The following is a 12,841-nucleotide window of genomic DNA, read 5'->3' as shown; positions in this document are numbered from 1 at the left end:
GATTCGAATCGATTCAAAAATCGATTTTTATTACTTCGATCGAGCATCTTTAGTGACAACCGAAAATACACACTCTAAAAAGTTTCAAATGCATATTTTATTTTGAAAATTTGATTTTTTTTAATCTCCCATCAATAGATGTCAATTTTTTTTTAAGCTTTAAAAATGTTTTCTTTATAAGGTAGGTATTAAAAAATATTAATAACTCTTTAAATAATTTTAAGTTTTCAGATAGGTGGCAACTAACTGTTGTTTTAAGATTTTAGAAAGGTGGCAGCTCCCTTCCAAATTTTTTTTAACTTTAAAAATGTTTTCTTTATAAGGTAGGTATTTTAAAAAATATTAATAATTCTCTAAATAATTTTAAAATTTCAGATAGGTGGCAACCCTATCAATCTATATACAAGTTTTAGCCTATATCCTATTATAATTTATAAGCTATAATCAGGGTTTGAAAAACTGTCAGCATAGCAGCAACAGCAGTACTATTTTTGCTTTTGCTTCGCTTTGAAATTTTGATTTTCATTCAAATTCGATTTGCTTTCGCTGTGACTTTGAAAATTTTATTTTGCTTTTTTGTCGGCAGTTTATTGAAAACAATTTAGTAAATTGAATTTCCTGCTTTTGATTTGCTGTGATAGCACTTTTCTTGTGCTGTGATTTGCTTGAATGTCCTGTGCACATGAAGCTTTGCAGCATGGTGTATTATCGCTGACTCGCCAGGAGTGAGTACACACAAAATTTGCAGTATCAATTCCTTTGCCTTGACCTTTCGCTAGCGATTATCTGGTGTGAAATTGGTGATTACCAATCGCTAGCGAATTGCCTAACAATCGGTAATGCATCGCCGTAGTTAGCTTATGGTCGCCTCTTGTCACCAGTACAGTAGTGCATGCATACATATTTCTGCCAATTTGATGTTTCACGGTCAAGTGATAGTCGAATTGCTGTTGCTTTGCTGCCGCTGCGCTGTCGTTGTGCTTTCACATATTGTTTTTTATTTAACTGTCTGGTTGCTTTCGAAATTTTACAGCAAAACGACAGCCAAAGCATTTGCTTTTTTCCGACTTGCTGTTGCTTTGCTTTCGATATCATACATGCCGAAGTCAAAGCACAGCAAAAGTAAATCAAATAAAAAAATTAAAGCATTTTCAAACCCTGGCTATAATACTGCAAAGTTTTATAAAAATCGGTTTGGTTGTTTTCACGTGAAAGCATAACAAACATATCTACAAATTTTCGCATTTACATATATCGAGCCCTAAGCGCAAATATATCGTAAGCGAAATTTTTTTCAAGATTTTCTTTTTGTTGCAGAAATGCATCTATGTAGATGCTCTAGGAATATTTCGGCATCAAATTTTATTTTTTTTTTTTGGAAAAATGCCACTTACGTTATTTTGGCGGTTAGGGCTCGATGTATTAATATGGTGATACCCTGGTGGACAAGTGCGGTTGGGTGTGAAAATAATCAATTGCAGCTCAGCTACTCTTTGCAGTAAACAAAAAACAATTGATGTTTTAAGTGCATAGCTAACTTTTGGGAGTAAGCATCAGTGAGTGGGAACATTAGAAAGAGTATATAAAAAACTGCATTCAAATAATGATAACACAAATTCACAAATTAGTTGTTTGCAATCGTCAGTCTTTAGCACTTGATATTTTATTGAATTTTATGCAAATATTTGTCGTGAAATAAAAGTCAATAAAAGTTTTGCTTAACGAAATGCAATACTTACCACAATTGACAGTATTATTACTATTTTCTTTAATCGCGTGCCGCATTGAGAGTTCGAATGGTGCTAAAATTTTAGCAATATTTCCCTTTACGGGTCGTTCGCAATATATCTGTGGAGAGAATTATCTAAAAGCACTAGCTGCAAGGGGTCATGACGTTATTGTGATCTCGGCATATCCGCAAAAGAAATCCATACAGAATTTTACGGATGTTTCACTTATATACGAAAATGATCTCTTTGAAGGTGAGTAGTATGTATGTATATAAGATTGTATTCTATCTTATCTGAGAGTGCCTAGAAGACATAGTGGCCCAACTTGCTGCTTTAAGCGCTAGATATAGTGCTATGTGAAAATTAAAGTGCAAAAAATAAGGGTTTAGTGCCTTGCCTTTTTGGTGTTTTATTTCTGAACTCAAATGCAATGTATGTACATTACGGTGTTCCCAAAAAAGTAGAGTCGGAATTTTAACGCTCTCCCCCCTAGGCTTGCTCTATATCAAAAAAAACATACCCCGATTTTTTTTTTATTTTGAAATCAAAAAATATTTGTATATGGGAAAAAAGAACTTTTCATAGAAATGGTAGAGAATTCTTAAAAATCAGTATTTTTCGATCGGAAAACTATGGTTCTCTTCAGGAGAGTTTCAATACCATATCCAATTGTTTATTTAGCCATTTTTATTATAGATTTTTTATTTATGCCCCCTTTGCATTTTCTGGGGTGCTTGGCGGACCTATAAACTATAGTTACAATGAAAAAATGGTTCAATTAACAATTGGGTATTGTGGAAAGTCTCCTGAAGAGAACCTGAGTCTTCCGAGCGAAAAATATAGATTTTAAAGAATTCTATACCATTTCTACGAAAAGTTGTTTTTTCCCCATAAAAAATACATGGAAATCTTTGAGCGCTTTGGGCGACCTCTAAATATTTTTTATTCCAAAATAAAAAAAATAAGGGGTTTTTCGATATAGATCAATCCTAGCGGATAACTAAAAATATAAATAATATTCGGACTTTACATTTCCGCTACCCCCCCTTCCCCCCTCGCCCACCACATGCATTTTTTTTGACCACCCTAATGCATCCAAGCAAATAAGTTCAGAAAAAAGGAAATTTGTATTGAATTCGTCAAAATGTTAACCAATGCGGGCATATCCAGACTTCCCAGCAATTTTGAAATACATATTTAGTAAAATAAAAACGATCTCTCCTGAAAACGTACACTCCCATGCACTTGAATAGGGACAATGCTTTCTCGTGTTTTTTGTTGGGTTAATTTTCCTGTATTTAATTTCCATTATTTTAAAATTGAAACACAATTTACAAAAACAGCAAAAACATATTTGCTTTTAATTTCATTTAATTTTTGGGAAAATATTTTTTTTTTAATGTTTGTTTCTTTTCTTAATATAACTTTTTTTTGATTTTAAGATTTTATTTTAGAAAGTAACATTTTTTTACATTAGACTTTTACAAACGTATTTTATCTTTTTATTTTGAATTGAAATTTTTTCTTCTTAAAACTTTTTTATTAGATTTTATAGTTCTAAAAAGGAAAAAGACTTCTTAAAGTTCATTGAATTTTTAGGAGCTTACTTTATTTTTTCCTTTAATTATTTTTTTTAAATTACATTTTCTTTTTATTTTTAGATTTTTAATTAAAGAGAAAAGTACTTTTCTAGCTTCATGTATACAACTTTTTCTTTTGTTTAACTTCATTTTCGTTAAATTTTGTGATTTTGTTGTGATGTTGTTTTAAAAAGAATATTTTTGTTTTTAAATTAAATTTTCTTTTATATTTTAGGTGTTATTTAAAAAAAAATCTATATATTTTGATTTCCTTTTAATTTTTAATATTTTTTTTTAAATATATTTTTGGTTCTATAATTTTTTTTTTATTAAATTTCGTTTTTAGTTTTTAGTTTTTGTTGTTTGACAAAGAAAAATAAATATTTTTTCTATATAGTTTCTAAAATCTTTTTGCTAAAGGCAAACAGAATAACCCTAAGTCCTTCACGTTAGCCTAGCTTTCAATTAGTCTTTCGAAAGACAGTAAAGATCTTTCAAGATTTCTGCCGGAACTGACAGTTGTCTTACGAAAGACAGTATAGAGCTTTCAAGATAGTTTCTTGAACTGACAGTTGTCTTACGAAAGGCTGTGGTGAGTTGAAGAGGGGTTCCAGAATTGCCCAGTACTTCTTTTTGTTAATTATTCTTTAATAGTGCTTACTATTGGTTATTGATTTAGAATAAATAAACAAATAAATAAATAAAGAAAGTTGGCAACACTGCCAGAAGAATCGTACATGGTTATGAGCGCTCTCCATAAAACTGATCTCTTCACGTAGTGTTAGTTCATTGCATTTGCTGCTTTTAAAGCTTCTAAAGTATTCCTGATCAAAGTATACAAATTTTGTAATAAGTACAATACTATGCTTTCATCTATTTCCAGAATACATCGTTGATTCCGAAGTACTGACACTCAGCAAATGGGAAGAACTTAATTTTGCCATTGATTACCTTACACCATCTACACGAAAAGTTCTAGAACATCCAGTGTTGCAAAAATGGCTTAAGAATGGTGTGACCTTCGATTTACTTATTGTTGAAGTTCTGCAGCAGGAAGCGCTCTACGCACTGGCATACCATTTCAAGGCTTTGCTTATTGGCGTTTCCAGCTTCGGCACCGATATGCGTATCGACGAATTGGTTGGCAACACCTCACCACTCTCCTATATACCCTCAACAACTAGCCATTTAACAGATCAAATGAATTTTCGCGAGCGTTTAGAAAATTTCTACATTCACGTTCTGGAGTGGATACATAATCGTTTCGTTATGTTGCCCGCGCAATATGAGCTGTACAAAAAATACGTACCCACCCCAACGGCGCCATTTATGGAAATGCGTAAGAACTTCTCACTTGTGTTGCTGAATCAACATTTCTCAATGAGCCTACCACGTCCTTATGTGCCGAATGCTATCGAAGTTGGCGGCTGGCACATAGATCACAAGCCAAGTAAATTACCAGCCGATATGGAACGATTTATAAATGCCGCCCCAAAGGGGGTAATCTACTTCTCGTTAGGCACAAATATACGCAGTAGAAATTTGTCTGCAAAAAGGCGCGCTATACTAATGGAAGTTTTCGCCTCATTAAAGCAATACAACATACTTTGGAAATTCGAAGATCCAAAATTACCTGGAAAACCCACGAATGTATTTATCAGTAAATGGTTTCCACAATCTGATATATTGGCGCACCCCAATGTAAAGCTCTTTATTACACATGGTGGACTGCTGAGCACAATTGAGGCTATACATCATGCCAAGCCGGTGGTGGGTATGCCTGTTTTCTATGACCAACATCTGAATGTTGCGCGTTCGCAGCAGAAAGGTTTTGGCGTGAGTGTCAATTTTAGGAGCTTCACTGCTAACCAACTCAAAAGCGCTATAGTAGAGGTGCTGGAAAATCCAAAATATGCTAAACGCGCGAAGGAGATCTCACAGCTGTATCACGATCAACCAGAGACACCAGTGAAGAAGGCAATTTATTGGACAGAGTATGTATTGCGGCATAAGGGCGCACCACATATGCGTGTAGCCGCGCGAAATCTGGATTTTATTGAATATCATAATTTGGATGTCATTGCTGTGCTGTTTGGCGGGCCACTTTTGGCCTTACTGGTTGTTGCGTGGGTGAGCTGCAAGCTATTGAAGGCGATTGTGGGAAGAGGTGATGTACGAAATAAGAAAGAAAAGCAAAGCTAATTAGATATCGAAGTATAGAGTTTGAAACGAATTTCCACAGAAATATATATGTATAAAAGCTACACAAAAATTTTTGTTTTATTATTTGTATAGTAGCCCATCGATGCAGAGGGAACTTCGCGAGGTATCAATTCGGATAAAATGGAACTTGTTCTCTTAACGAGAAGGTAAAAAACACCGCTACTGACTCCGCCTGAACTAAACTGGCGACTCCTAAGCTTTACGAATAAAGCAAATTTCTTATGGGTAGTAGCCTATTTCCATCAAAGGCTTAACTGCAGTCAAGAGCTCAAATAGGTTAGGTTAAGGTTAGGTTAAACGGGCAGCTCTGCAAAGAGTTCACTCTAAGGCTGTGAAGGCGCATTGTAATGCTCATGTAACCCCCAAGCCTGTCCCTACATGTCTTCGAACCGTTTTGATTTTCTGGCGAATCCTAGCAGTCTTTCCAGAAAAGCTTTCCCCAAGATATCCAGGTTCTCGAAGAAATATTCCCTGTGCAGGACACTCGCAAAGGAATTGATGGACGGATTCTAACTCCTCGTCATCCCTGCAGCTTGGACAGAAATCGTTATGCGGGGCTCCGAACCTGGCGGCCATGTGACCAACGTTTGAATTTGAAAGCCATAGTGGACTCCTTGTTCTTCGTCCATTAAGCCGTGGGCAGAGCGATCGCGATACTCTGCAGGTGTGCAGATTTTCGCCACCTAGTCAGTCTCACGACTTCTGAAGACAGAAATCGCAAGGGAAGTTTTACGATCTCGATCGCTTCCCCGAGCCCCAACCCAGATCACTTCCGACCACATTCGCCCGCTTAATCATTTACCGGGGCACCACAATGCCCCGGGACCCAGTAAAGATTGATTATGTGTTGCTGTGGAGCTTGTAAGGATCTTCCGCATTCATTAACGCATATCGAGTTAGTCGTTGCCGACCCTAAGGCTTTGATAGCCGCCTGACCGTCAACAACGAAGGCAAGTTTGGATGGAGCTAGGTCAATCATGCCCACCAACCTTGCCGCCATATGGATTGCATATATCTCAGCCTGAAAAACACTGCACTGATCTGGGAGTCTATAGGACTCTCTAAGAGATAACTCCTGAGAGTAGACACCAGATCCTGTTGCGATATCCATTTTGGAGCCGTCCGTGAAGATGGGTAGTTCGTCATCGCTGTGAGCAATATTAAATTCCCAGTCACTTCTGTCAGAAAAATGGATATCGAAATTTCGATTGAAGTAAATTTCCGTGACCTGATAGTCACAGTTGTCGTACTCCACCCCACTCTCTCGAGGATTGTAGCGTGACCCTTGCAAGTTGTTTGCGGCCTGTTTGTTAGACGCACTGAGTCGTAGAGCGCTTTTAGCTGCGATAGTTTTAACATATAGATCTATGGGTTAAATGTCCAGGAGGGTCTCTAGCGCCGCCTGGGGCGTTGAATAAATCGCACCCGTTGTGCATAGGCTTGTTTGCATCTTTTGCAAGTTGAGTAGATGAGATTTGGTGTCAACCGCCTGCCACCATGCCAGCACGCCATATGTGAGAATAGGTATAACTACCGCCGTATAAATCCAATGTATTATCTGCGGTCGCAGGCCCGTCTTTTCCAATCGCTCAAATAAGTTCCTAGAACTTTAACATGGGGTGGAATTACCCCCTTTAAATGTTATTTTGGATCTTCCGACACTAGATCTAGTGAGTCAGTAGATGGGATCCCTTGCTGCACTCGGGTAAAGAGAGACAGGAAATGGGAATCGAAATATCTGGGTCCCTCCTGCACTCCTCCTGCAAAAATATAGAAGACTGTTGTGTTGAAAGTCTGGTTCCGGATAGAAAACTCGTCGTGAAAATCCCAAGCAGGGAGGAATGGGTAGAAAAATACTATACTCCACTCGGCAGTATAGGAACTTTCACAGATGGCTCAAAAATGAAGGGTAAGGTGGGAAGGGGCTCTTGTTTCGCAGCCGTTAATTTCGGCTACCGGACTACGGTGGTGTCTTCCAGGCTATGGTCTCAGATATAATGGAGGCTATAAACGAACTTCGTACTGATTTGAAAGGTAAAGGGGTGTTCATCTTTAGTGACAGCCAGATAGCAATTAAAGCTTGGAGTTCACAATTAAATCAACAATTGTGCTGGACTGCCACCGATCTCTGCAAGAGATGACTAAGCACAAAGTTTGAACTTCATTTGGGTTCCCGGTCATATGCTCTTAGAGGGTTACTGTATGGCGGACGAACTGGCGAGGGTGGGGGGGGGGGGTAAGACCAAGCAGATTCTTTCGGGCCAAGAACGCATTGGTATGCCCTTCGCCACTTGCAAGCTGATTTTAAGAGAATGTATCTATGTTCGCGAGAGTGAGAGATGGATGCAAGCCACGGTCTGTCGAATTTCTTGGCAAACCTGACCTAGGTGGGATCGAAAGAGATCTTGAAGCTTATTCTCTTTGAAGAGGGAAGATATATCTCACAAGATTGGTGCTATAATTTATTTTGGGTACCCTGTCTTAGTGCTAGCTTAAAAGGGAACACGAAAACCTTATAATGTGCGCCATGTAATCTGTGTGGGTGTTCTGCATGCGTTATTTTGCCTAAGTGTGCTAGTGGTGTGCCCACCCGCAGCTACTTATTCAACCTAACCTCTAACACTTAAATTATTTCTAATTTTTCTTGTTTCTTAAACTTTCTGTTATACATATACTATATATATATAAAAGATCTATAAACATATATATATGTACACATGCGCTTCGGAAAATAGCAAATTCATTTGTTTTAATTAAGTTCTTGATGTTATTCAACATTGCGTTTTTATGTGCCTACCAAATTCGCATACTCATCTGACCGCTCGACCGAATACAATTAATTTTATGCAACACTGGCTATTTGTTTTTTGTGTATACTATACATATGTATGTAGGTATGTGTGTATTTATGCCCATACAAAAGCTTGTCATCAATGAAAATCCAGTGCAATTTCGTGTGACAAAAATTAGTGTAAAAAGACGAAGAAAAGCAAGCAAAAAAAATCTGCAAATAAAATGCCGATAATGAAACAAAACAAAATAAATTACAAAAGACGATTGTTAATCTGGGCAACAAATTACTCAACTAAGGGCCGTTTTCTCATGTAACCTTTAATTTAAAGCTCACTTTATACTTAAAGGTCGGATTAAAAATAAAGCTATGTCTAAAGTTAAGCATTTCTATTATCAGTTTTTGACGTGTGTATGTTTCTTCGTTGTAAACTAAATTAAACCCGTTAATAAAATGCTTTACTTTAGACACAATCATAAATTTTAATGCAACCTTTAAATATAAAGTGAGCCTTAAAGTTACAGGTGGTTACTTGAGAAAAGGGCCCTAAGTATTTCAAAATAAACCAACAAAGGCATGCATTTTCATTCATTATGTATGTATTATATACATTGTACGCATATAGATCGACTATAAATACGTCATTTGACCACTAATTCAGTTTTATCACAAAGCTGTCATTTAACAGTGGATTTTGGCCATTAATTACTAGTAACTCTGATTGTAGTTGATGCCGTAATGTACCCACGCATACACACCCACTAATGCGCGCACATAAATACACACAACGCATCTCAATTAAACCGCATCGCAAATACTAAAACGTTATTGGAGATTATACCGCTTTAAGGTGGGGCTAAAGGAAGCTGAACCCAATCAAAGCGAACTGAGGAGATAATGGCGAACATAATGCCAATTTGTTTACTCAAATACGTGGTTTTGCTACGAGGGAAGTTAAAAAAAAAAATCGCTGAGTGGCGGTTTGGCAGAGCTTATCTAATACCACCGACGCTGATTCAACGCTAATTATGTAATACTTGTGCTTTAGTCAGCTAGGTTCATTAACGCTTGTGATGGCATCATATAAACAAGTAAATTATGCCAAGTTTAAGTTCTTTACTAAGGAACAGATGAAAGATCACTACTGAACAGTTGCTATCGTTTTACTGAGACTATTGTCTAGGAGAAGCAGGATTTTATTGTGGCATATCAAATCATTTCAAACTAGCTATGGAGCTAATTGAAGGGGATCAATGCCCCGGATCACAGTGCTTCACTTCCATATAAAATGTGGGCAAAAATAGAAATATGGACGGATTAAGATGAAAATTCACCTCTTAGCTAAATTCAAAAATGCAATTTGTTTTTGGATAACTTTTTTACTTCCACTGTAAATGCAGTTGAAAATTTGGGTTCTTGTGGCATTTACATAGGTATGTATATATAGTTCGTTCTATTTTAAAAATGGAGGTGTCAAATGACAGAGTTCGGGCTGTAGATGTGCAATAAAGCTTTTTGTTTTTGAAAAGGGTTGCCACCTGTTACAAATTTTATTAAAATTATTGAATAAGTTAAATGAATTAGATATTAAATACAATATGGGTATAAAGGACACGTAGAAGGGTTGCCACATGTTTAAAAAATCAAATTCACTTTAATTAAGGGAATAAGGTAACTGAAATATGAACATCAATATGGGTATCGCACGAAAGAAAAGTGTGACATATTTAGCAATAAAGAAGTGAAGAGAAAAAACATTTAAAAGGAATGTAATCAGAACAAATCGCTGATTGACAATGTATGTATGCATTTGTAATAAAATAACAAATACGATGTCATAGACCTTTGGTTTGACACAAATATTATTCTAATTTAACTAAATTTGACTTTCCAAAGAGGTGGCAACCCTTTTCGTAATATTTGAAAGCTTAAACCTTCTTAAACTTCTTTCGTCTTACTCCCATATGGTGATACCTAGCTATTTTAATTACCTAATTCTTTTAATTCAAATGGAATTTGATTTTTTGAACAGGTGGCAACCCTCTACATGTAGTTAAGAAATAAACCCGTTTCATACACATTTCGATTGATACCCATCTCTTAATAGTTCTTTTAACTTATCAAACAATTTAAATTTAATTTTTTAACAGGTGGCAACTCTTGAAAAAAAATAAACCTCTATTGTCTACAGGTCAAGGTTTCTAGTCTAACACTTCATTGTGGAAAATAGAACGAATCGTTTAGATCTGATGGCACTGACAAAATATTAACACATGATTTTATGCATTAGCAAAAAACACATTACTTCACAAAATGAAAAATATGAGCGGGTTTTCATTTCTTCTTTCGAAAACTAAAAATCGAAAGCTATAATAAAATATAAAAAAATAACACATTTTTACATATATTTTTTATTCATTCCATTAAAGTTTACCTTTTTTTAATTTTGATAAAAAAATTGTTTCTCTCGAATAGCGCAGAGACACACTGTGCTTAATTTTATTCCAAAATTTGTATTCCTGTAGTTCTCCACTATCGATACGGATATAAAAAACGTCAAACCAACATTTTATTTCAAAGAACGTATTTTCGAAATTTTTTCCCGCGAAGGGCTTGTTCATGGCTGTGCTCTCTTTAAAATTCCTTGTATAAAATTTGTCGACTTTAGTGGCTTTCTGGCTTCATACATTTTATTTTATAGGAAAATTTCTATTTAAATTATTTTTGGTGGATAAATTACCTTTACAAAAATACCAAACACGTTCGCATTACAGCCAACGAATTTTTGAAATTTTGCCCACTTAGGCGGCACTGTGCAGAAGGCCGATTGAGGCGACGCCCTTTGGGACAATGTGGCCACAAATCCAAAAGAAATTAAACTATTAGTAAATCAGCTGATATACAGATTTTACTTAAATAGTAGAGTGATTTATTCGGTTTTTCCAAACCGGTTCCAAGCAGTTTTTCTGAAATGATGATTTTTCGAATACCGGATTTTTACAATGGAATAATTTTTTCCTTCAAGAAAAATCGCAAATTGGATTTTTTGTTATTTCGTTAACTTTTGATCATAATATTTAATATTTTTTCGATGATATTATAAACGCTAATTTCAGATTTAATTGTTTAGATCATAGAAGATATAAATGGGTCAGTCCCCCATCATAACGGTTAAAAATGAGCGAACAAATAAAAATACAAAATAACACTTATTTTTTTTTATCGAATAAATAAAAAACTCTAAATAACGATTAAATTTGACTGAAAAAATATATAAAATTGTGAATGTAACGATTATTCTTGATTGAAAAAATAACGATTTTGCAATGATCTACAAATAGGACTCTTGATATTTGACGGTAATTTTTGGTGCTTGAAATAAAGCTTTCATAAACCTTAAAATATTTCATTTAACTTGTCAATTTAATTGATTTTGAATTAGTAAGCAGGTGGAAATCCTATTGAAAAACATCTTCGCAATAAAGTTTCTTAACTGCTATCATCTGATAGTCATATTAAAATATTTCTTTTCTCTTGCTATATAAACTGATTCTGAATAAAAACAAAAATGAATTAAGAAATAAAAAGAAACGTAAACTACACTACTACACGAATGACACTTATACAGGGTGTCTTAGTAGCACTTTGAACCATCGATGGCATTTTACTTTAAACTCATAAATATAAACATTCACGTTAACCTGCGAAAAGCAAATTGTTGTCGGGAAACGCATGGTCTAGAAAACCCTGTACTCTTAAGTAAATATCTTGAAATATTTCAACTAAATTGATTTTACTTTTTTTGAAGGTACCAAACCTCTTCAAAATAATTTTCGAAGAAAAGTCATCTCCTCTTTAACAACAACATTAAAATAAACTGATTTGGAATTCCTAACCAGATTACAACCCTCTTGAAAAATATTAAAAAAAAAAAACATTTTAAACCCTTTTCGGTCGACAGCTACATTCTTGACCCATTTATTTAATTTATTATTTAATTGATTTTAGCTTTTGAAACTGGTGGCAACTCTCTTCAAAAAATAACCTAGATTTCAACACATGCCGTAGCCTATCTGTATGTCAAACTTCGTTGAAATACGTCAGCCGTTTTAGCATGAAAGAGCAACAAACGAACTCACATACTTCTACACAAAATTTAGGTACCATCGCAAGTGAGAACGAGACTGCTAAGTATATGCAAGAATTGCTCATTGAATTTGATGAGATATGGGAGTAGATATGGCGTTGAGTAAAACACACTATTCTAAAAAATTTTGCAAATGCTAAATTTGTCTTCTTTTTAGACTACTCGACAATTTGTGCGTATCAACAAGATTTTATAGTTTATTTTGAGTTAAGCGAACTGACAGGCTATTATTATTAACTATAGTGATTTGAAGTCGTGCTTACAAGAGTGATTAACAAATTAGACATGCAATGCCAGCTTACTATTGAGTCAATCTGGTTAAAAGTATTCAGCTTGAATATGTAAGCAAACAAAGGGTGTTAAGAAAAAA

General features: G+C 35.2%; 1 protein-coding gene across 1 annotated transcript; it reads left to right on the top strand.

The window, feature by feature from the left end:
* Positions 1 to 1,475: 1,475 nt before the first annotated feature.
* On the top strand, positions 1,476 to 5,467 carry LOC118742193 (UDP-glucosyltransferase 2-like; the record flags this gene model as incomplete). The annotated part of the gene is given in 2 exon segments (XM_036474132.1): positions 1,476 to 1,982; positions 4,194 to 5,467. Coding segments are annotated over 2 exon segments (1,530 nt in total), but the record flags the coding sequence as incomplete, so codon positions are not given.
* Positions 5,468 to 12,841: the final 7,374 nt, after the last annotated feature.

The sequence above is a fragment of the Rhagoletis pomonella genome, unplaced genomic scaffold (assembly GCF_013731165.1).
Source record: "Rhagoletis pomonella isolate Grant_MI unplaced genomic scaffold, Rhpom_1.0 Rhpom_scaffold_00001, whole genome shotgun sequence".
Lineage (NCBI taxonomy): Eukaryota > Metazoa > Arthropoda > Insecta > Diptera > Tephritidae > Rhagoletis > Rhagoletis pomonella.
Note: the sequence above shows the minus strand (reverse complement) of the source record. Positions and strands in the feature narration are given on the sequence as shown.